This window comes from Microcaecilia unicolor, chromosome 8 (assembly GCF_901765095.1).
Source record: "Microcaecilia unicolor chromosome 8, aMicUni1.1, whole genome shotgun sequence".
Classification (NCBI taxonomy): domain Eukaryota; kingdom Metazoa; phylum Chordata; class Amphibia; order Gymnophiona; family Siphonopidae; genus Microcaecilia; species Microcaecilia unicolor.
In genome coordinates, this window is record NC_044038.1 from 59,896,128 (window position 1) to 59,922,118 (window position 25,991).

Consider the following 25,991-nt stretch of genomic DNA (forward strand, 5'->3'; position numbering starts at 1 on the left):
CGCGAAGCTTCTTCCGGTTAGTGGGGGCTGCCGCGGACGTTACCCAGTCGTGAGAACAAGCAGCCTGCTTGTCCTCGGAGAACAGAAGATACACATACAGAAGACCGCCCCCCCCCCTCACCCGGTGAAAGAGAAAGGCTTCTGACACTAATCTGCTGTATGATCTGACACTTGTGCAGAACAGAGGGACCTTACTGTTGAGATGAGTGGTGAAAAGATCCACTAAGTGAGTACCCCGCTCTGGGAAGATCTTGCGAGCTATGCCCATACTGAGAGACCTCTCAGGAGACTGCATTACCCTAACCAGTCTCTCCGCCAGGTTGTTGGCCTTGCCAGCCAGGTACATTGCTCATAGTACCATCTCGTGAAGGAGGACCCACTGCCACATCCATACCTTCTCCAGACACAAGGGGTAATATCCCATACCTCCCTGTTTGTTCATATAATACATTGCAACCTGATTCTCAGTTTGGATATGAAAAATTTGTTCTCTAGCCGATCTCTGAAAGCCTTCAGAATGTTCCAAATAGACCTTAGCTCCAGTGAAGATCTATCTCCTGAGCAGACCACACTTCCTGGGTGTGAAGCCCATCCATATGAGCTCCCCCCATCCCAAGTTGGATGCACCCATTGTCAACACCTTTTGAAGAGGTGGAATTTGGAATGTGATCTGAGTCAAACTGATCCGAATTGACCACCAGAGGAATGATTAAACAAGCTTTGGCAGAACTCTGATGACATCTGCTAGGTTCCCTGTGGCTTGAGACCACTGGAAGCCAGAGTCCATTTGGCACCTCTCAAATGGAGGAAAGCCATGGAAGGGACATGCACTGTGGAGGCCATGTGGCCTAACAATTTCAAAATCTGCAAGCTGTGACCTGCTTGTTGCTCTGGACCTGAAAGGCAAGAACCATCAAGGAATCTACTCTCGCCAGTGGTGGAAAGATCTGAGCTTGTATCATATCTAGCAGGGCTGCTATGTAATCCAATCGCTGAGTTGGGAGAAGGTGTGGCTTGGGGTAGTTTATGTTGAACTCTAGGAGCTCCAGCACCTTACTGACTTTTGCGCTCCTTTCTGCAGCTCCTTGGAATTCTGAGCAAGTCATTTAACCCTACACTGCCTCAGGTACAAATAAGTACCTGTATGTACTATGTAAACCACTTTGAATGCAGTTGCAAAAACCATATTCCGCATTTTTAGGTATAACTTGTCTGGAATGTTTTTACGTTTGGGGAGCGTGCCAGGTGCCCTTGACCTGGATTGGCCACTGTCGGTGACAGGATGCTGGGCTAGATGGACCTTTGGTCTTTCCCAGTATGGCACTACTTATGTACTTATGTACTTATGCACAGAAAGGCGATATATCAAGCCCCATTCCCTTTCCCCTTCCTGCTCTTGACCTGCCAATCGTCCAGGTAGGGAAACACAAACTCCCAATCTGATAGCAATGGTAGGACTAAATGTTTAACATCTGGTGAAGACCCTGGTTGCTGACACAAGGCCAAAATGAAGAACAATACTGGTATTGTTAGTGATGTTTTCCGCCTTGAAATCTGAGATAAATTCTATGGCTGGGAAGTATCAAAATTTGGGTATAAGCGTCCTTCAAGTCCAGACAGCATAGCCAATCTTGTTCCTGAATCATGGGGAGAAGGGTGCCCAGGGAAAACATTCTGAACTTTTGACCAGGAATTTGTTCAGGGCCCGTAGGTCTAGGATGGGACAGAATCCTCCCTGTCTTTTTGGGCACAAAGAAGTACCTAGAATAGAATCCCTTCCCATATTCTCTGGGTGGCACGGGTTTGACAGCATTGGCCTGTAGAAGGGCAAAGATTTCCTCTACAAATACTTACTTGTGTTGAGAGCTCATGTAAGATGCTCTTGGTGGGAAAATTGGTGGTTTTGACGCGAATGAAGAGTGTAACCGAGGAGGACTATTTGAAGAACCCACTAGTCAGTCAGAGTTTATAAGGGGCCACCCTTTAATGGTAACAATTCAGCCTTCCTCCCACCAGGTAATTCAGGATGGTTACTTTGATGGCGACTATGCTCTCTTGGATCCAGTCAAAAGCTCATCCCTTGCTTTGACTGGGGAGCCAGCTGGGCCTTCTAAGGACAGGACTGATGTAGCCAGGAGCGTTGCAGCTGCTGGGTACAGTAGGAAGGTGGTGAAAACCTACACCTTTGAGAGTAATAGGTTCACTACCTAGGCCCAGTCGAAAACCTCCTAATGTGGGAGGATGAGCCCAGAGATTGCTAAGAAAGGAACTGGTGTCAATATGTTTCTTGATGAGGTCTGTGACCGCCCCACCTTGTCCCCAAAAAGATCATACCCTCGGCACAGTACGTTCGCTGATCTCTCCTGAACCACTGGTTCTAGGTCAAAGACATGTAGCCATTAGAATCTATGCATCCCCACACCCATAGCAGAGAGTCTGGATGCAATATCTAAGGTGTCATAAGCATCCATGGCCAGATATTTCCTGCAGCCTGCTCCTGGGGGAGTGAGTCTGCAAGACTGTGCACCAAAGACCAAGTATATGCTCGTGTAGAGCTGCGTAGGACTGGATGTGGTTAATGAGCACTGAGACCTGATAAACCTTTCTCCCAGAGCCTGAGCCTCTCTAACTGGGGGAGCCGAGGCATGAGTCCTGAAACTTATGGCTTGTTTGAGAGCAGATTCGACCACCAGAGAGTGGTGAGGCAATCATGCCCTCGAATCCAGGAGCCTCCTAGGTAAGATACAGAGTATCAACCTTCTTCGGTACCACATGCACTGAGAGGGGACATTCACAATTTTTTGTCAATACATCTTTAAGGATAGGGTGTAATGGAACTGCGATAACATATCTGCCCTGGGCTCTTTCTCCATCTCTAATAAAAATAGGATGGCTGAAGCCTTCTCTTTCACAAAACCTGTGAATGAGAAACTCTCTAGTGGAAATTTACACCTCTCCTAAGGAGGGGAGGGTTCAGAATGGAATCCATATAACTCCTCCGAGAACTAATATGGATCCTCATCTGACTCCTATGTGCGGTCCAAGTCCAACTCCTTGCAATACTCCATATGGGCAAAGTGAATCTGTGCCTGCCCTGGCTCAGTGGAACCATGTCCACACCCCAGAGGGTGCCAAGGTACAGCCCTACTCTCAGACTTTGGGGAAGCTTTCTCCTCTACTGTTGAGAGCGGTACTGCATGGGTCGATGTCGGCACCTGCGAAGACATCGGCATCAAAGACTGATCCACAGGCAGACTAGTGGCCTCAGGAAGGAGTTGAGGCTTAGCTATAGCTGGCACAAGCACCCTTGATGCCCAAGCGGCATGCAGCTGAAACATCTGCGCCAGCTCCTTCCTGAGCATGGCCCAGAATCGCTTGTCAAGGGAAGGCATCGACAAACCAGAAGCGGAAAGGGAACCTGGCTGCTTGAAGACTGGCACATCGGAACCTCTACCAAAGAGGGGGAGCTATACTCTCAGTGCCGGCACTTCTCGGGAACCAGTGATGCCGATGACCCAGAGCTATTCTACGAAGAGGTATGATGCTTGTGCTTCTTTGGCTTTCCTCGATGCTCAGCACTGCAGTCCCTTGGTGCAGATGAGGATGATGTTGAACCCATATGTATCCTTGGTGCTGGGTCTGATGCTGACCGGTTCCAGGGGCTGCTATCAGTGCCCAATGTTGAGGGTGGGGGACATCTCTTCGATGCCGGTGCACTTTCAGTGGTAGAAGTCTGGGCAGCCATCGAGGTCAATGCTTCCAATGCCAATGTCGATGGACCGACTTTTGATGAGTCAAAAAGTTTCTCCTGCTGGATCCGACGTTCCCTCTGTGTCTTCAGATGCATTTGTAAACAGTAAGAACAATAATCAGGCTGGTGGTCAGGCCCAAGACACCCAATGTACCAATTGTGCTGGTCCATGGAAGAAATCACCTGATTGCATTGGGCACACCCTTTTGAAGCCATCGAGGGCCTTCTTAGACATTGAGAAAAGGACTGCAGATAAATTAAATTCCTCAATCTTGAGCATCAAAAAGGGACAAGGCTCAAACTGAGGTCGGTACTCAGGCCTAAAAGGTGCCTAAAGGGCCGTGTGAAAAAAAGAAAACTTGAAAATTCAAGAAAATAAAAAAGGGATACTGAAACTAAAAACTATAAAGAAAATGAGAGAAGAAAAGGAAAAACATGTATGGGAAGACGCATACATAAAAAATATGCCTGTTAATGGAGGTCTATAAAATGAGTGGATGTTATGACTAGGGATGCGAGCCCTTATGTTCCGACTGAGCACGGCGAAGATGGAGTGCACCGCACTCGGTCAGGCAGCCAAACAACCCCTAGCTTCACCTGCACTTAGCCACTATTCCCCAGGAGTTGAGCCCCTGGGTTCAAGCGGCCGGCAGGACTTCTGGAACTGGCGGGGTTGCAGGACCACCTACCAGACAGGTAGCCAACAGACACAGTCCAAGAGCCAGGAAAACAATAGAGCTGAGAATAGTCCAAACACAGTCCAGGGTCAAAAGGCAGGCAGCAACACAACGCGTGGTCAGGAAACAAGCCAAGGTCGAAACACAGGAAACTCAGGAATCAGGTAAGGAACATGGATGCAGACCACAACCTCTGCGCAGCAGAAGCCGAAGCACTGAAGGGCTGGAGGCAGTGCCTTAAGTAGAGGAGGAATTAGGCTAAAGCATGTGCAGCTGAACCAAGATGGCTGCCCCCATCAGCAGAGCTCTAAGGACCAAATATGGGCTTCCTTCCTGTCCTCGTTAGTCCAAGAAGGCTTCCTGGGATATGATCTATCCAAGATGGCTGTACCATTGCTCTAAGTCGGATGACGGCTGCCAGACTTAGGAAATCGAAACAGACCTTCCCAAGACCGATCCTCGTCCTAGCCGGGAGGAGCGTCGTACAGGTGAGGGACGTAACAGTGGAGTTGAACGAGTAGATGTGAAGCGTCTGTTTACGCTTTCCAAAAGTACTAGGACTAGGGGGCATGCAATGAAGCTACAGTAAATTTAAAACGAATTGGAGAAACCTTTTCTTCACTCAACGTGTAATTGAGCTCTGGAATTTGTTGCCGGAGAATGTGGTAAAGGCGGTTAGCTTAGAAGAGTTTAAAAAAGGTTTGGATGGCTTCCTAAAGGAAAAGTCCATAGACCATTATTAAATTGGACTTGGGGAAAATCCACTATTTCTGGGATAAGCAGTATAAAATGTTTTGTACTTTTTTGGGATCTTGCCAGGTATTTGTGACCTGGACTGGCCACTGTTGGAAACAGGATGCTGGGCTTGATGGACCTTTGGTCTTTCCCAGTATGGCAACGCTTATGCACTTTTGCACTAATACGTGGTAAAGAAACACCGCGAAGATGTGATTTCTTAGCGCCGTGAAAAAACAAAACAAAACAGATTAAGGAACCTGCGCTCACGTGTTGGGCAGGAAGGCAACCGTGAATGCATGGTGGGATGCTGGTAGAATTTTTTTTTTTTAATAGCCATAAACGCTAGGCATCGTCCACTGGGCTTCATCGGATGATGTCACCCAGATGTGAGAATACCGATGGACTGCTTGTCTTCGGAGAAAATCCACATACCAAACTGGAAGGAATTTTTTTTAAAAACAACTTACAATTCCTCTAACAGCGACTAAACATAGTCCTGAGGTTACCACTGAGTTATTATTGTGATCTCTGTATATATATATATATATACACATACATACATATACACACATATATATATATATATATATATATACACATATACATACATATATAGATACATATTACCAGTGTTTTAAGTTTCCAACCACGGAGTACCATAACAGGTAAGCTTAGGATTCTTACCTGCAAGATGTTGGTGAAGAAATCATGGTAAAACATGGGCCAGTCTTGCCTGCCAATATCTACAATGACCTTGCAAAGCTTGTTGCGGATGAAATATGGCAGTGTCTTGTGGTGTGCCAGCAGGAGCTTGGGCAGGCAGTTCCGAATCTCTATCTTATCTTGAGATGGGACCCCCAGCCACATCTTATTGATTAGATTCTTGAAAACAAAGATGTATAGATTTGATTCAGCAATTTTAAGAACCAAGACAATCCTTCCAAGTTACGTGAAGTTCCACATAATCCCTTAGATGGGAGTACCATACACTGAAGTGCACAAATGAAAATTTTATTTTAGAATAGACCTTTAAATTAACAAGTTGGTATATAACACAAAGGATCATAATATGACAATGATCTTCAATGCAACAGCCAGTAGCAAACTCTCCCCCCTCACAAGTTCTAATGCAGCACTTGTAGTAGTAAGCTACCCCCCCATGTCTACTTCTTTCTGAAGACCAGCCCAGAGTACCACTATGACATGTAAAGCAGGGCCAACTCTACATATGTACAAAAATGTTTCTACCCCTAGCCCTTCTCTGATTAGGTGCTCCACTCTCATAGGTACCTAGCATAAGACGCTTAGAGAGGTTACGCCTTCCCAAACCCAAGCCTTGGAGGCACAGCACAGGTAGGAAGATCACAAAAGCCTCACTCATATCACTAAGAGCATAACAATGAAATACTACACAGAGGGTGCATTATGTACGCTATAAAATATACATATAGCTAATCCAAGTTCTGTAAAATAAAACAGGTGGTGAAACTATGCTGAGCATAGTTCACCAATTCTTTCTAACTTTCTGCATGGATGTGCACACATTTGTTTACATTTATTACCTGTGCTGTCTACTTAGCAGCACCTGAATATTCCGATGGTTTGGAAAGAATAAAATGAAATGAAGTGTGATAATCTGTCTACCCAACCATTAGATGTCACTGCCAACAAGTCTCAAAGGATGGATCTTATATAGTTTAATCACAGGATGGCAGTGTCCCAGCACAACAGGTATTGCTGGCTTCTCTACCACTAGGTAGTAATGCACATAAGACCAGTGGCAAACTACTTGAGCAACTGATTTTCAACAGGACTGGAGGACAGCCTTTTGAGGATGACAAACCAGTTTTGTCAAGGCCAGTGGGGTGCTATAAAAATCAATGCAACTCATCTGCTCTGGAATCTTTGCAGAGTTTTGAAGATGTGGAACATGGAAAAACATATACAGAAGCACCAAATCCATTCTAGGACCACAGCATCTTGTGCAAGGCAATCTGGACACTTCCACCTTGAGCAGTGGGGGGGGGGGGGGGGGGGGGGGGGGGGGGGGGGGGGTTAGCACTTTGGCTGCTGACAAAAGATGTCTCAGGAAGATGAAACTTAGTGTTTGAGGATCAAGGAACCATTTGATCAAGGAACGCAACTGTGGAATGCACTACCGAAAGCCATAAAAACAACCTTCAACCACCTTAGCCTCCGGAAATCACTAAAGACCATCCTGTTCGAAAAGGCATACCCCACTAACCAACAAGTGCCTGAACCCAGCAACACAACAAAACCAAAGCCCGTAATGAACACTGTATAACTCTTCTTCTCTACGATTCTCTTAATGTATCTAACACATGAACCTCTTTGATAATAACATCACTTTGTATTTGTTTCATCATTGAAGGCGACTAACGCCTCACGGTACTATGTAAGCCACATTGACCCTGCAAATAGGTGGGAAAATGTGGGGCACAAATGTAACAAATAATTTGTGAGGTTGAAGGATGCTATTGAGCTTCCATGCAAATTGGTTTGCTTCCTGTGAATGTATGTGGCTTAGATGGTGATGTGAATGAGAACTGCACACGAGTTGTTTTGGCACTGGTGAAGGGACCCCACTCCTCGTTTGTTGATAATCACACATTGTCACCTGGTTACCTATCAGGATCAGTACTGATAAACACAACAGAAGGCACGCAAATACTTGGAGAGTAAAAACTACTCTTAGTTGTAGGTGACTGTGCCTAGAAGTCTTTTGGACTTTGATTAGTTTCTTTCCAAAACAGGGGTTTCCAACACTGAAGTGTGGAGACCCCTTTTCAATATGCAAAAACTTTAGAGATGCTTACCTTAGCCCCATTAATGTTGCTCCCCCACCTCTAGCCTTTCCCTATGCAGCCCCTTCAACTCCAGCCAAGCTATGTCCTAGCAACCTCCCCCGCTCCATCAGTTCTGCCATCCCTTCCCATCATCTTCATCCCAACAGTCTCTCCTCTCCCTAAGTACTTCCGTTCCAACTCCTCCTCACCACTCTCTCCCCTTTAATCCCTTGCCACTCCTTATCTCTCTTTGCAAGACTTCCTTATTAGACTCTTCAAGGTATCAACCCGGCCAGTCTCTCTTTGTCCTCCTGACAGCAATTTCTCGTCTGGTCCCACATCACCAGTTTCTCCCTTTCAGTTTCTCTCAGCAGTTAACTTTGTATCTAGTAGTCTGCAAATACATGTTAAAAAAAAAAAAAGGGAAAACTGCCTAATCAGGTCATACAGAGCAGTAGGAAAAGGTGGTGCAGATGACTGCATGATCTCTCATCAACATGGGTTCAATCTCCTAGTGATACTGAACAATTACGCTTTCCACCCACCTGCTCTCTGGTTCAAGTTCCCGGTAGCAGTGATCATACCCACCTCCTCTCCATAACCACTTGAGCTCCTCATGACAGCTATCAGCTACTCTTTCCCACCACCTCTCAGAAGCTTTAGGTTCCCTTTAGCAATGATCTAATATACTTTTTTCCTCTCTGCAAAGATTTAGGCTTCTTGAAGCTGCAATCTTCTCTTGGCATGGACAGCGTACGATTATGAAGTAGCAAGCTTAGAGCAAAGCTCGTCAAAGCAGAGATCAGCCTGCACTTCTGAGAAGCCACATTTTGAATGTCTCCCTTCTGGAGAGCCCCAGCTTGGAAGCAGTCTAGGAGTGCTGGAAGAAAAGGCTGTGGCTAACACTACTACAGCGAATCAAAAACTGATTCAAATAAAACGTATAATAATTAGGTCTTGGGAAGAGCATGTTCCTCTTTGCAGCAGAGTAATCTAAGTAGCCTGTGAAGACTGAGGTGCTGGATTTGATGAAGCTTGATAAATAATTTTTCCTTACAGTATCCTTTTATAAGATGAACTTTTTTTGTAATAAGTAGTGCAGTTCTGGTAGAAGCAGAGGTACTGAAGACAAAGGCTCCAGCAGAAACTGGTGACTAGGTTAGTAGTTTCTTAATGGAAACTTGTATTGTGGCAGTCTCTATGCTGGCAAAACCGAAACAAGAATGAAAGCACAGCAACTTGGGTATGTAATGAGAAGGAAGAGACCACAGACCTCCTCTGGGGGTGTTGAGTTGTGTAGTTTATCTCCAACTGGTAAAGATGGCTCAAGAACTCAACGGCATCTAAAAGGACAATGAGTTTCCTTATGTGCAGAGGAGTGTGGTAGCCGTGTTAGTCCACTCTTAAGGTTATCAATAGAAATCAAACAAAATAAAACATGGAAAAGAAAATATGATGATACCTTTTTTATTGGACATAACTTTACATTTCTTGATTAGCTTTCGAAGGTTGCCCTTCTTCGTCAGATCGGAAATAAGCAAATGTGCTAGCTGACAGTGTATATAAGTGAAAACATTCAAGCATTACTATGACAGTCTGACAGGGTGGGAGGATGGGGGTGGGTAGGAGGTATGCATGGAGACATCAAAGCATATCATTGATATTCTAACAGGAAGGGCAACCTTCGAAAGCTAATCAAGAAATGTATTAAGTTATGTCCAATAAAAAAAGGTATCTTATTTTCTTTTCCATGTTTTATTTTGTTTGATTTCTATTGATAACCTTATGTGCAGATAATTGCACTGAAGTATTCTCAAACTTCTTCAGCTTTGGAGTTGTGTGATGGATGTAGCCCTCTTTGCTCTGATGTGAACTTTGAACTGCACTCTTTAGTAAATTGCTGCTGCTCCAACCTGTTTTGCACTTAAGACAGCAGCTGAGATTTGTGCTTTCTCCAGAGGAAAGAAACACCCTTTCTTCACAACAGAAATTTTTTACACTCACTATTTTCATTTTTCATATACTACTACAAAACAGAAAATATAATCAAACACAAACAAAACCCCTTAATACCAAGCAACAACTGGACGAATGTGGATTCTTCAATGCACCCCACATTAACATATCAAAAAGATCCCTTCCACACCCCACCAAAAATAGTTCAATACCATTTCCAAATACCCTTCTAACCTACACCCCTCTTCCATACCCATAAAATAGGGACACTAACAAGCATGCTACATCCTCCAGAGTTGAAGCTGTCTTACACCTCTTTCAAATAGACACACTGCTATATTTGAATGCAATTAAATGTTACACCTCATACCATGCTAACATTTTTGTAACCACATCCCTCTAATCTAGGCTGATGGGCTGTTTCCAATGTAGCACCAGCATTGATCTTGCCACAATACCCAGGTGGAAGAGGTGGTCCTCCCCCTCGTTCCGCTCAGGCACTGGAAAATTCAACAAGGCAGTCTCAACTGAAGGGGAGATTGTCTGCTGTAAGATCTGGGCTAAGAAAACAAAAACGTCCTCCCAGAAAGTCTGAATCAATCCACAACCCCACCACACATACATCCCTCACATTTCACATCCCCACCAGCAGTGTCCCGTCCCCCCTTCCCAGCAACTTACAAAGTTTTACAGGGGAAAGATACCAGCAAAGCAATATACTTTATACCCACTCTCCACAATAACAGTAGAAATACTCAACGATCCTGTTCTATGCCATATCAATTTCTACTCAGCTCCTGACACTGCTCTTCCTAAATTCTCCTCCCAGTGCTTCAAATACTGAAGCTGGCATCCCTCCTTGCATTCAAACAGATAAATCTGAGGAGTTTCTTCTTTCTGCAGTTTAGGCCCCAACATTCGAACCTAGTCTTTCCCTGGGAAATATCCCCCAGGGTCTCTGAGCTTTGTAAATAATGTTTAAACCTGTAAGTAGGGGACAATCCCTAGGAGGCAAGTTGTACTTGCCCTTTAATTCCCCAAACTCTTGCACTCCCGTTGTAAGCGAATAAAAATAAAAACCCTGCCCAACCCCACATTTGCAGAAGCTGTTCAGTTCTAAAACTGAATTAGCTAGGAGGTATTTCTGGTAATAGCCAGCAAAGGCTTCAACAGAGGTCTAAATAGCCATAGGTCACACCAAAATTCCCACTACATATTATCTTAATATTAATCAGCTTAATTACACCAGATGAGGACTAACAGTGTGAAAACAAACAAAATAAAAATGTAGTTATTCCAAGATATCATGCAGTGTTAGATCTGAGACTGTAAAACCCAAATGTCTTAACAAGAGAACCTAAATGTTATACACACAAAATCAACTGCCAAAATATCCAAACAAAATTTACTCCAAGATCTTCCACAAAGCAAATATGAAAAAAAAAAAAATTCTAACACTGATCTACAACCAAGATAAATAATCTCAGGAGTGTACACTCCTGACACCGTTCTTCCTAAATTCTCCTCCCAGTGCTTCACATACTGACGCTGGCATCCCTCCTTGCATTCAAACAGATAAATCTGAGGAGTTTCTTCTTTTTGCAGTTTAGGCCCCAACATTCAAACCTAGTCTTTCCCTGGGAAATATCCCCCAGGGTCCCTGAGCTTTGTAAATAAATTTTCAACTTGTAAGATCTTCCACAAAGCAAATATGAAAAAAAAATTGCTAATACAGATCTACAACCAAGATAAATAATCTCAGGAGCGTCCATTCACAAATAGGCCTTGTGTTAAGCCCAACACATGGAACCCTCATTATGAAGCCCTTTTATTAAAGCTTAGTGCACACTAAACTCTGAGAAGCTCACAGGTATAAAACGGACTTCTTAGAATTTTGAATGCACTAATTCCATTAGTGCAAGCTAAGCTTTAGTAAAAGGGCCCTTATGAAACCACAGGGATTGAAAAACAAACAACCCCCCCCCCCCCCCCAGTTTCTTTTGAAGCAGCAGACAGCTATTTATGAACTAACCTTGATACAGAGCTATGTGTAGGCTTAGTCAGCCACGCCTGCAGTTGAATTCATGTCACGCTCAACTCTTGACAAGAGTATAAAAGGCATTTGAGGCTACTGCTGCAGTGGGATGCATGCTACTGAAAACAGCCCATTTTGACATATATTTTAAGTTTTATTAATTGATCATTTATGAGGCAGGTATACTCAGATTGCTGTACAAATTTGAGACAATGTGAATTAATTTTTTAGTCTATTATAGGAGCAGTGTTAGAAGAAATCTTTCCAACCTTTTATTGTATGCATCGTTTGACACAAATGTGTAGGCATAACACAATTTAGCTTGTGGGTACTTGTTTCAGGTTGACAACTACTCAGACTAAGTCTGGGTTTGATGGTAGTACATCATCCTAGAATTACTATATTAAAACGTATTTACATTTGAAACTGATATTCATAATCTGGTATGTGGTGTAAATCAGTTAATCAAGATTTCTATTACTGTGCTAAAGTTATCTATAATTTTTAAGTCTTAGGGCTCTTTTCACTAAGCCGTGGTAGTGATTCCTGCGTGGATAATGCAACAAAGTTCATAGAAATTGAATGGGCTTCACCACATTTGTCATGCCAGGAATCACTACCGTGGCTTTGTAAAAGGAGCCCTTAGTGCCATTCCAGTTTTCATAATAAAAAGACTGACCATCAAAAGACTTTCATCAACTAAAAAAGGCACAAAACAGTACTGTTAGCCCTGTTGCCATACAATTAGCCTTTGCTTAAAAGAATATAGTAGAGTCTTGTGACTCACCTCAAATACTGTTAGACTGTACATCATTACATAATCATTTCGGGTGCTGGACAAAAAACATAAGCAGAACCTCCAGGCACCAATCTGCTGGGCAAAGTTGTTCAGAAGCTCCTCTGTAAAGACAGAAAATGGGAAAATAGGAGTTGATTAACAAGACAGACTCAACAGGTAAGAATAGCACAAAAGCCTCAACCACACCACTAATAGCATAACCAAAAGGTAAAATATTACGCAAAAGCTGCGTGATGTACTCTAAAATATATACCTAATTAATCCAAATTCTGTAAAGTAAAACAAGTGGTAAAACTATGCAGAGCATAGTTCACTGAATTCTTTCCAACCCTCTCCACATATGTGCACACATATGTGTTTGTATCTGTGTTACCTGTGTTGTCTACTTAGGGAGAGAAAATGTTTGGACAGAGCACTACCTGAACATTCTGATGATTTGGAAAGAATAAATGAAACCAAATGTAATAATACATCTAACAATTAGATGTCAACAGATTTCAAAAGATGGATTTTATATAGTTTAACCACAGGGTAGCAGTGTCCCAAGGCAACAGGTATCGCTGTGCTGTGCTGTGTGTATTATGGCAATACACAAGACCAGTAGCAAACTACTTTGGTTCCATCACTAGAGTTTATAGTAGAAAATGTAATAAAACATGAATTATATACCTGAATTGCAAAATCAGTACAGTAGAGACAGGAGTATGTGACAAAAGGTGAAGGGTCAGAGAGGAACACATGTGGAATGTCTCATGGGATTATTCCCAACATCTATGTGTGCAGTGTTCTATTCTCTCTCAGTCACACAGAATTTTTTAACCACTCTGGAACCTTAAGTCCCATCTAGCCCATTCAAATGATGCGTCTTTATCAATTTTTCCTTCATGTCAAATTTTGTCCCATTCCATTAAATTTTCAGTGTTATTTTGAACCCCCCCCCCAAAAAAACACTTTTCAACCCTTTATGTAAAATTTCCTTTCCACTGGGTTAGAAAGAGCAAAACACAGTACAAAACAAAACCAAAATGGAAACCAAGAGCATACAATGATTTAAATTATGTAGTCAGTAATTCCATTGTGCAAATTTATAGGGAGTATTTGTCTCCTCTATTAACAGTAGACCCCCCTGTGTATGTTTCTTTTTATTTAAATAGAATGCCTCATCTCAAAATGACTGAGGCATGGTTGCTTTTCAGCTGCCTATTCCAAGGTGGTAAATATCTATGACTAAAGACAGGACAAGATACTCAGACACAGCAAGACCCAAACAACTGCAAAAATCAAGGTACTCCAAGTTTAATTAGGATTTGATATACCACCCAATTACAGAATTTTCTAAGCTGTTTACAATACAAAATGCCATGGTGAAAAAAGTAGGGAAAATTTACATCATATGGGTTGCCATACTGGGACAGACCAAAATCCATCAAGCCCAGTATCCTCTTTCCAACAGTGGCCAATACAGGACACAAGTACCTGGCAAAATCCCAAAACAGTAAAAAGCGAAGATATTTACCTGTAGCAAGTATTCTCAGAGGACAGCAGGCCATTTATTCTCACATATGTGGGCGACATCATCCACATCACCTGGTGTACAGCTTAAACAAGCTAATACAGCTTTAAGAACATGTGCAGTGTCCCCACTACGCATATGCGAGTGCTTTCCCGCCCACTGTGAGAATGCAGGACCATTAGTACAACAATATAAGCATTGAAAACTCCTCCAAGGGGAAGTGGGAGGGTATGTGAGAATGAATGGCCAGCTGTCCTCGGAGAATGCCTGCTACAGGTAAGTATCTTCACTTTCTCCAAGGACAAGCAGGCCATATTCTCACATGTGGGAATCCCTAGCTACCAGGCTCACCAAAAACAACCACCTTGGTCAATTGGACCTCATAATGGTGAGAGCAAAACAGCAATTAACCTGAAATTATATACAACTGTGCGGGAGTGCAGCCTGGAACAGAACAAAACGGTCTGGGGGGGGAGTTGGATTCTAGCCTTGCAAATTTCTTCAATGGAGGCTGACCTCAAGTGGGCTACCGATGCAGCCATAGCTCCAACATAGTGAGCCTTGACATGCCCCTCAAGAGTCAGCCCAGCCTGAGCATAAGTGAATGAAATGCAATCTGCCAGCCAACTGGAGATTATGCGTTTCCCGATGGCAACCTCCATTCTGTTGGGATCAAAAAAGAAACAAAAAGCTGGGTGGACTGTCTGTAGGGCCTAGTCTGCTCCAAGTAAAAGGTCAATGCTCACTTGTAGTCAAAGGTATGCAGTGCATTTTTGCCAGGATGGGAATTAGGTTTGGAAGAACCATCTGAATCAGTCAATTGAACTTCGATATAACCTTAGCAAGAACTTATGGTCCATGCAGAGAACTACTCTGTTATGATGAAATTTAGTATAAAGGTGGATCCGCCACTAGGGCCTGAAGCTCACTGGCCCTGCAAGCTTAAAACAACCATCAAAAACAGGATTTTCCAGGTCAAGTACTTCAGATGACAGGAATCCAGTGGCTCAAAAGGAGCTTTCATCTAGATTGTAAGCTCTTTGAGCAGGGTCTGTATTTTTTGTGTATTGTGTACAGCGCTGCGTATGCCTTGTAGCGCTATAGAAATGATAAATAGTAATAGTAGTAGCTGGGTAAGGCCAACATTGAGGTTTCATGACACAGGCAGAGGTTTAACAGGAGACTTTGTGAAAAGCATACCTCTCATGAAGCGAGCAATTACAGGCTGTCCAGAGATGGACCTACCCTTTACATGGGGATGGTAAGCACTAATTGCACTAAGATGAACCCTTACAGAATTGGTCTTGAGATTAGACTTAGAAAGGTGTAAAAGGTATTCAAGCAGGGTCTGTGTAGTGCTAGAAAGGGGATCTGGGGTCTTGCCCTCATACCAGAAGGCAAACCTCCTCCACTTGAAAGAGTAACTCCTCTTAGTGGATTCTTTCCTGGAAGCCAGCAAAACCCGGGAGACGCCTTCAGGAAGATGCAAGGAAGGAAATTCTAAGCTCTCAACATCCAGGCTGTGAGGGCCAGAGACTGGAGGTTGGGATGCAGAAGAGATCCCTCGTTCAGCATGATGAAGGCCAGAAAACACTTCAATCTCCAAGGTTTTTCAGAGGACAACTCCAGAGGAAGAGGGAACCAGATCTGCCTGGGCCTGTATGGAGCAATCAGGATCATGGTCCATCTGTCTTGCCTGAGTTTCAGCAAAGTTTTCCCCACAAGAGGGATGGGAGGATACACAAACAGAAGACCTGTTCCCCAATGAAGGAGGAAGGCACCTGACGCTATCTACCGTAGGCCTGGAACAGAACTGACAGACTGTGATTGAATTGAGTAGCAAAGAGATCCACTGAGGGGGTGCCCAAACGCAGAAGATCTCGCGGTCAATGCCCATGTAGAGTGACCATTCGTGCAATTGCATGACCTTGCTCAGTCTGTTGGCCAAGCTGTTGGATTTGCCCACCAGGTAAATGGCCCTGAGAAGCCTCCCATGCAGGTGACGTCACCAAAAGGAATAACAAAAAAAAAAAAAAATTATACATTATATATATATATATATATATATATATATATATATACATACACACACACATATATATATATATATATATATATATATACACACACACACATATATATATATATATATATATATATATATATATATATATATATATATACACACACACACACACACACACACACACACAATGCAATCAGCTTAAGCACAAGAGTCTGGGACCAAAGAAATACATGCAGTGAACTGGAAAGTGCACTTAACCGTTGTGACCCAAAGAACCTTGACATCTGATAAACGTATGTACAGTACTGTTTAGACTACGTCTGCCAGACGGTAAAAACTGTCATAGCACTGACATCCAGTGGCCTCCAGATAAGCCCGAACAGTGTTGAGACTCTCCAGCGCTCTTGCAAAAGTGACAGGAGATTGTTGAATTTCATCAGCATGTGCCTTGCTGCTCATTTCATCATCTGTTTCATTATCAGCCGTTGTTGCCTGCGTGTAGGCGCATATCTCGACATCAGTGCTGTCGTCAGCTGTTTGTAGATCGTAATCAACAGCTACGGAGTGATGAAACTCCTTTTCAGTAACACCGGCTGAGATGTCAATAGCCTGTCCAACTGACGCGTTTGCAACAGCTGCATCTGTTTCGTCCCTCTCCACATCCCTAACAAAGCTTGCCCGCTTGTAGCAGTTCACAATGGTTGCCTGTATAACGTGATTCCAGGCTTCTTTCTGCATACGTAGGGAATCCAACATTGATAGAGCCAGTTCAACAGCACGTTTATCCTTGCCAGTCTGGTCATCCATAATGCTCATCAGACAACGTAGCACAAGAGCCCGATAATGTTGTTTGAAATTGGCTATTATACCCTGATCCATAGGTTGGATCAGAGAGGCAGTGTTTGGTGGCAGGAAGACCACCCTGACGTTAGACAGCCTGACATCATCACTGTGTGCAGCACAATTATCACAAAGCAACAAAATCTGATGCTTTTGTGCCCACATTCTAGTGTCTAACTTCTTTAGCCACTGCTTCCAAATTTCCCCAGTCATCCATGAATTTGCGTTAGCCTCGAATGACATAGGAAGTCGCTTAATTAAATCAGGGATGTGCTATAGACATAATCTACCTAGCTTTCAGCAAAGCTTTTGACACGGTTCCCCACAGGAGGCTCTTGAATAAACTGGACAGGGTGAAGATAGGACCCAAAGTGGTGAACTGGATTAGGAACTGGTTGACGGACAGACGCCAGCGGGTGGTGGTGAATGGAATTCACTCGGATGAGGGAAAGGTGAGCAGTGGAGTGCCTCAGGAATCGGTGCTGGGACCGATTCTGTTCAATATATTTGTGAGTGACATTGCTGAAGGGTTAGAAGGTAAAGTTTGCCTTTTTGTGGATGATACAAAGATTTGTAACAGAGTGGACACCCAGGAGGGAGTGGAAAACATGAAAAAGGATCTGCGGAAGTTAGAAGAATGGTCTAAGGTTTCGCAATTAAAATTCAATGCAAAGAAATGCAAAGTGATGCACTTAGGGAGTAGAAATCCACAGGAGACGTGTTAGGTGGTGAAAGTCTGATAGGTACCAAAGGGGAGAGGGATCTTGGGGTGATAGTATCTGAGGATCTGAAGGCAACGAAACAGTGTGACAAGGCGGTGGCCGTAAGTAGAAGTTTGCTAGGCTGTATAGAGAGGGAAGTGACCACCAGAAGAAAAGAGGTTTTAATGCCCCTGTATAAGTCGTTGGTGAGGCCAGACCTGGAGTATTGTGTTCAGTTCTGGAGGCCGTATCTTGCTAAGGATGTAAAAAGAACTGAAGCGGTGCAAAGAAAAGCTACAAGAATGGTATGGGATTTGCGTTACAAGACGTATGAGGAGAGACTTGCTGACCTGAACATGTATACCCTGGAGGAAAGGAGAAACAGGGGTGATATGATACAGACGTTCAAATATTTGAAAGGTATTAATCCACAAACGAACCTTTTCCGGAGATGGGAAGGAGGTAGAACTAGAGGGCACGAAATGAGATTGAAGGAGGGCAGACTCAAGAAAAATGTCAGGAATTATTTTTTCACGGACAGAGTGGTGGATGCTTGGAATGCCCTCCCACGGGAGGTGGTGGAGAGGAAAATGGTAACAGAATTCAAACATGCGTGGGATAAACAAAGAAATCCTGTTCCGAGGGAATGGATCCTCAGAAGCTTAGCTGAGATTGGGTGGCATAGCCGGTGGTGGGAGGCGGGGCCGGTGGTTGGGAGGCGGGGATAATGCTGGGCAGACTTATACGGTCTGTGCCAGAGCCGATGGTGGGAGGTGGGGCTGGTGGTTGGGAGGCAAGGATAGTGCTGGGCACACTTATACGGTCTGTGCCCTGAAAATGACAGATACAAATCAAGGTAAGGTATACACAAAATGAGTTTATCTTGTTGGGCAGACTGGATGGACCATACAGGTCTTTTTCTGCCGTCATCTACTATGTTAACATTCCTGAAGCAACGGGGCTGTTTGCTCTTTCCAATGACGAGGGGTTCCAACTTCTCACTCCCATCCATATTGCAGCAAAGGAGGTTCGTCAGTCGGTCCGTCGACATTTTACCTCCTGTAGTTTCGGCTTGTTTGAATGCAAGTGTTACATCAGGAATCGCTCGCCAATAGAGACCATTTTCGTCAGCATTGAAAATGTCACGAGGTGCAAACTTGTTCAAGATGGTAGGAAGAGCTGAAACAACCCAATTTTTAGCACCAAAGTCATCAGCGGCTTGTTGTTCACCATGCTGTTTCTTGAATTTTATGTTGTTCCTCTCCTTCCATCTTTCCAACCATCCAATAGTGGCTTTGAATTCAGTTAGTCCAAGACTTTCAGCTAGCTGATTAGCTTTCTCCATAAGCAGTGGACCACTGACAGGAAACTGTCTGCTCCTGACTTGAGAAAACCACCAAAGAACAGCATTTTCTACCTCCTCAGCTTTTCCTGCACGTTTTCGTATTGTTTTGCCAGTCTTCCAGAAGCTGGTCTTTCTGCTTCAAGATATGTGAAATTTGACTGGGACTGACACCATATTCTTTAGCAATAGATGCTTGACTTTGTTTGTTTTCTAATTTTTTAAGAACTTCTATTCGTTCAGCCAGTGTTAAAATCTTACAGTTGCGCGACGACGACACCAGTGTACACTCTAACAACATTCTTTCGCTTATTCTGCCTGTGGCACTTAAAGGGGCGGTAAATTTGAAAGGTAAAATTATGTATCATACCTGATAATTTTCTTTCCATTAATCATAGCTGATCAATCCATAGACTGGTGTGTAGCTGGTAGATGGACACAACCCACCAGTCTATGGATTCAATGGGTTGTGTCCATCTACCAGCTACACACCAGTCTATGGATTGATCAGCATGATGATATGGAATCTCGTTTGTTGTCACACACCAATCGGCTTCCATATTCCGTGCGTGCGTTTATGCGGAGTTTTTCCTGCAAAGGAGCATTCTTAAACCATGCATATAAGCGAATCTTGCACTTATCAGTAGTGCGCTAAATCAAAGTTTGTCCCCACAGATATTGATGGCGCCAAAAACGGGACCGAAGTACGGCATGCAGTTAAACAGAGCATGCGCTTATCCGACGTGCTCTTAAATGGAGTGCACTGTATATATATATATATATATATATATATATATATGTATATATATGAGAAAGGAAATATGGTCTGCATTCATATATAAAGTGGCTGAAATCCTCAATGAACAGTTTAGATGCAACATGAACAAGCAAAGAAGATAGGAAATGGAATCTGAAAACTATAGACAGGTAAGTCCGACATAAGTGCAAGGCAAAATGGTTAAAACTGGACTCAAACAAAAAACCCCAAAAAGTTACCGACCATATTGATGCAACTTAATAGAAATGAATAAGTGTAAGTTCAGCAAAGGCAAATACAACTTTTTTGAAGGTGTAAATAAACACCCAAAAAACTTGGGAGAATCCTACAAATTGCCATTTGCCTGACCATACCATAGTTGAAATGGATCAACATTATCCTGATGGCATTGAATTTCCCTTGCTCTTGGAGGACCCAAGTTATGTATGGCAGTTCCCATGAATTTCATTTCTGTAATTAAGATGATAATCTCAGCTCCAGATGGAAAGGGAGGGAAAGACTGGTTTGTGTGATTGGTGAACTGCTGTTATCAGAGAACATCCGTTACAGGTTAAGCCATTTACATTCTGTAAAAGACAAGCAATTCACAGTCCCACATTGTAACACCTAGCTAAAGGTTGCTTTCAAAAAAATGGGGAGGAGGGAGGTGGGAAGTAACAACCTGCCAAATGGACAGCAAATTGTTTAAAGATTTAAAAATAAAATAAAAAAGTTCTACCATGCAAGTCAACCTAAAATCATACAACCAGTCCACAGGTGGGAATAGCATTGGGCTATAATCCCCTAAAGAATAGCCTGATCGAACAGAAGTCAGTACAGAAACTTTTACAATCTATTGTTTCTAGATTACGTTTCAGTTTTGCAATTCTGTGTAATAAAGGCTGACCTTAGATGAGCTGACTCAACCAATGGCCCTAAATTGTGGGTCTTGACATATCCAAGATCAATCTTGCATGGACATAAGGATACACAACCTGCTGCCCAATTAGAGAAGGTCTACTTTAGTACAGCAGTTCCCAGTTTGTTTTGGTACAGAGTGGATTGATTTAAATATTTCTCCACTGATACAACTTCACCTATTATTAAACACAGGAGCAAAACTTGGAAAAGAATCAAGAATGCCTCTTAAAGCCACTAGACAGTTTCAATTACATCTCCCAGTAGCATATCGCAGAAGAAAAGCTGAAGGAAGAATTTCTTCAAGATTCTTCAGGAGAAAAAGTAACACTTTTGATTTTCAACAGATTCCAAGAAATAGATTTCAGACATTGAAGCGTTTTTGATATTTAGAACTGAATGGTCTCTTCAATCCTCTAATAGTAATTTAGTAACAAAAGCAAGACTACCAAAACAACAAGAATATATGAGAGAATCAACAAAAAATATTCTGCAGCCCATCAAAAACCTTTTGTTGGATTCTATATAATCTCTACTCAATTTGTTTTGGAGAGTCTTGATCACATTATCAGCCTATTGAAAAAGACTGACTTACCTGATATTTTTCTTTTGTTTAGTCATACCTGATGAATCCAGAAACTTATGGGTTATGACCATCTACCAGCAGGTGGAGATAGATTTCAGAGCTGAACTCAGCCATATAGGATGGTAAGGCTCCTGGTGATCCCGTATTTCTCATATCAAAGCAAAAGGAACAGCAAACAATCAGAACTTCTCCTTCCTCACAGAACAGAGCAAAACAAGAATGAACAAAGGACACAACTGGAAGAACAATTCAAAAACCAGAAACCAACGCAGCAAACACAGCCACTTGAGGGTGGGCTTCTGGATTCATCTGCTATGACTAAAAGAAAGAAAATTATCAGGCAATACATAATTTTTTCTTCCTTAGCATCAGAGCAGATGAATCTAGAAACTTATGGGATGTAGCAAAGCAGTCCTCACACAGAGCAGGCCACAGAAACGCCCGCAGAAAGCACGAATGCCTATAAAGAAGCTTCCAATCTAGCTGCAATGTCTAAGCGATGATGTTTGGAAAATGTGTGCAATGAATACCACTTAGCCAATCTACAGATATCCTCAAGAGACAATGCGGGAAATTCCAGCCACAAACTGGTAGCGTGAGCTCTTAAAGAGACAGGCAATTGTTTAACTGAAAAACATACACTGAAGAAATGGATTCCTTAATCCAGGGTTTCTCACCCCAATCCTCGGGACACACTAAGCTAGTCAAGTTTTCATGATATCCACAATAAACATGCATGACATAGATTTCCATAGAATGGCAGTAATACATGTAAATTTATCTCATGCATTTTCATTGAGGGAATCTTGAAAACCTGATTGTCTATGCAGGTCCCGAAGACTGGGTTGAGAACCCCAGTCTTAATCCAATGGGCAATTGTTACTTTAAAGGCCCCTTGTTGGGACCTGCAAAAAAGAACAAAAACACAATCTGAGCAGTGAAACTCATTGGTAGCCTCCAGATACTGAAGAAAAACTCTGCAGACATTGAGAAGAAGCAGTGAATGAAAATCCCTCTTAAGAGTCCTCCTCCAGAAAGATGGCAGGAACAATGGCTAATTGAGATAGAAGGAAGACAAAATTTTCGGCATGAAGGACGGAGCTGTCAGAATTGCGACCCCAGCCTCAGAGAAGCAGAGGAATAAATAATGCCTGAAACTCGGAAAGTAGTCTAGCAGATGAAATACTAACCAGAAAAAAAAAAATGACTTCAAGTTTGCTTTCTTAAGAGGTTCAAAAGGAGGGGACTTCTGAAGAGCCTTAGGAACAAACTGAGGCTCCAGTCAGGGCAAAGCACACAGAGGAGGCTTAACTTGAACCATTTGAGGAACTGAACATCTGGATAAGCAGCCAGAGAGGAGTGCAAAAGGTGTCCTCTAAAACAGTCCAGGGCGAAGTGCAAAAGGTGTACTCAAACAGTCCAAGGCCACAACCTGAACTCTGTTATATGCCAGGCCCTTTTTTAAAACCTTCCTGCAAAAAAGGCCAAAATTTGAGGCAGGACTGAAAAGGAGGGATGGCCCTTTCTGAACGACAAGCTTTGAAAACTCTCCAAACCCATGCATATACAAATGAAGTAGAATGCTTTCTTCTGGCCTGAAGAACAGTGGCAATGACATCTTCAAAAAAGCCCTTCTTCCTCAACTTTGACTTTTCAAGAGCCAAGTTGTAACACCAAACTGGGATACATGCTTCATTGTTATGGGCCCCTGAGAAAGTAGGTTCTGAAGAACTGGAAGCCAGAAAGGCTTGTCTATGAAAAGCTGCATCAAAGCTGCATAACCGGGGTGCCTGGGCCAGCCTGCGCCTGCAGTTATCAGTACGACCTTGCCTGGATGCGCAAGAATCCTGTGTAGCACTCTCCTTATCAGCCAGGGAGGAAAACTATTCAGCAACTCCATCGTCGGTCAAAGCTGGAATTAACACATCAATCTCCTTGGAATCAAGCTCTCTTCTTCTCATGAAAAGCGAGACACCTTTGTGTTGCAGCTTGAAGCAATCAGGTCCACAGCTAGTGTTCCTCACCTCTGTGCAATCAACTGGAAGGCCTTGATCAACAACTTCCATTCCCCTGGGTCGAGGGAGTTTCAACTCAGAAAGGGTCAAGAATAAAGAAACAAAGACTGCAAAAAAGAAGAACACAAGGACTTTCAAGAGTGGGACAATCAGCAAGCCTTTAATAAATCAACCTGACATGGGCAGTGTTTTGGCATGTGTATGCCTGCGTCACAGGTTAATCGTGGTCAACGCACTTGGAAACAATCAAAGAAAAAAATCCTTGTTTCAATCACAGATAAAAGTGCCTAAGTGTATTGCTAATGGACGTGGCTTGGTTGCAGGGAGTCAATCCAACAAAAGGGAAGTCAGAACTTGTGAAGTCATGTCTTCAGATGCAGTAATTTGCAGAAGAAACCGCCAACAAAAGCAATAAAGAAATTGAACTCAAAGAATCAACAAAAAGTTACACACATGTAAGAGAAACAGCCCTCCCTTCACCAAGTGTTAAGCAATAAAATGAAAGTTTTGATGAGATAACCCTTCTTCAAAACAGATGTGGTGAAGAAATGGAAATAAGTGTAGTAGATGGTGTTTTGCGAGTCTGCTACTACATAAAATTCTTCTCTCAAAAGCTCGACATTCTTCCTTCAATATATGCAATCAGTTTACATAATTCAAGTGTCATCATCAGGGTATATGTGATTGTCACAGAACAGTATGATGTTTTTAGGTAGTGTTTACACTAAAGTTAATTTTTCTTAATTTCTATTGATTTGAGTTGCTCTTAGAACATGGAAACCCACTGATTCTTACTTTTTAACAAAAAATTACTAAATATTAAGTGAATATTAATTTCAATATTTTTAGATCATTGAATGTGCATAAAAGTGAATGTGCATAAGAGACGGCGATTGAGGCTAAGCATTGTGAGATTTTATTTTATTTTGCATTTTTTTAGGTGGTTGTATGGCTACTTTTAGGGGTTCACTTAGCTTTTTACCCTACTAGGTAGGTGATATTTAGTATGTACGGTCATTCAGTTATTTTAGCGTTGTATATCTCCACCTATTTGTCTTATGCACTTCTGTTGATATATATTTTGTGTTGATATTATTTTTGTTGATATCTTATGTCTTGTATTAAAATTATTTTATTGCATGCATATTTAATCTGAATGTTTTGAACTGATATTGATTTTACATTTTATTGTATTATGTTTTTAGATTTGATCTGTTTTTCTTTTACATGATTTGATTGTGGTTTTAGATATGTTTTATTATAAAACTAGTAAAAAGGCCCGTTTCTGATACAAATGAAACGGGCGCTAGCAAGGTTTTCCTCGGAGTGTGTATGTTTGAGAGAGTGTATGTGAGAGTGACTGTGTGTGAGTGAGAGAGAGAGAGAGAGTGAATGTGCGAGTGTGTGTGTAAGAGTGAGTCTGGGTGCGAGTGCGTCTGTGTGAGAGAGAGAGTGTGTTTCACACAGATACAGTATGTGTGAGACACAGACTCTATGTGAGACTGAGTGTATGACACCACGAGAGTGAATGTGATACAGTGTGGCACATAGAGAATGAATGTGATACAGTGTGACACAGAGAGTGTGAGAGACAGTGTGTGAGAGTGAGAGAAAGACATTGACTGTGTGAGAGAGAGAGAGAGAGAGAGAGAGAGAGAGAGAGAGAGAGAGAGAGAGAGAGTGTGTGTGTGTGTGTGACAGAGATGCCCCCCCCCCCCCGGTGTCAGGCCCCCCCTCCCTCCCTCTGGTGTTTGAGCGTTTCTGTGCAGGACGCTGAGCTCTGGCTGTGCTTCAAGGAACTGACCAATCCTATTTAATAGAATGCACCTCCCAACCTCATGTGGTTGGTCACTTCTGCTTGTGACGAACCCGGAAGTACGTGATGTCAATTCAGGAGATGGATACAGAGAGCAGGAATGCCTCAGCCATGCAGTCAGCTTCAGAATGTTGGAGGTGCCTTTTATTATATAGGATATACAATGTGATGTATTTTTATTTTGTAGTTTTTTTTGTACCCCTGATGCAGCCTGAGGGTGACACGTGGCCACGTCGGGTAACTTGTAATAAACCACTTCTTCTGTTACCCTCCTGTTCCATTTTTTTGTCTTTTTTGATCTGCTTTTTTTCTTCTGGTTTGCTATTTCTGTGGCAGATCTTTGCCTTTTTTTGTTTCTGCATGAACATGGAGACTGCTAGTGATCTGAGCTCTGAAAGTTCACTGGTTAAGATAATAATTATATATTTAGCTCTCAAAGAAATATAGTAGTAATTACATGGAATAAAGAACCCAGAGACAAAACCATAAATTATGAGGAGTCTCATTAGGAATAGGAGAAACCATAAAATTCCTTTCCATCTTGAACTTACCTATTTCACGTTTTCGTTCATTAGTTGTACAATTGTGGAAAAACTCAGTCATCAGACTTTCCAAAGCTCGAAGAGAGGCCTCTTCGGATGCCTGGCAAAGAGATAGCAGAAAATTGCTCACTGTTCTATTTATAAGTCGTCAAGTTTTTAAAAATTCTTCCTG

General features: G+C 42.6%; 1 protein-coding gene across 1 annotated transcript in view; it reads right to left on the reverse strand.

Moving 5' to 3' along the window:
* The window catches only part of XPO6 (exportin 6), a 224,626-nt gene that overhangs the window by 151,749 nt on the left and 46,886 nt on the right, over window positions 1-25,991 (reverse strand). Inside the window, exons 2-4 of the mRNA XM_030211002.1 lie at window positions 25,829-25,919; window positions 12,752-12,864; window positions 5,851-6,048 (exon numbers count right to left, since the gene is read on the reverse strand). Coding sequence (XP_030066862.1) covers window positions 5,851-6,048; window positions 12,752-12,864; window positions 25,829-25,919 — 402 coding nt within the window. The remainder of the gene's footprint in view (window positions 1-5,850; window positions 6,049-12,751; window positions 12,865-25,828; window positions 25,920-25,991) is intronic.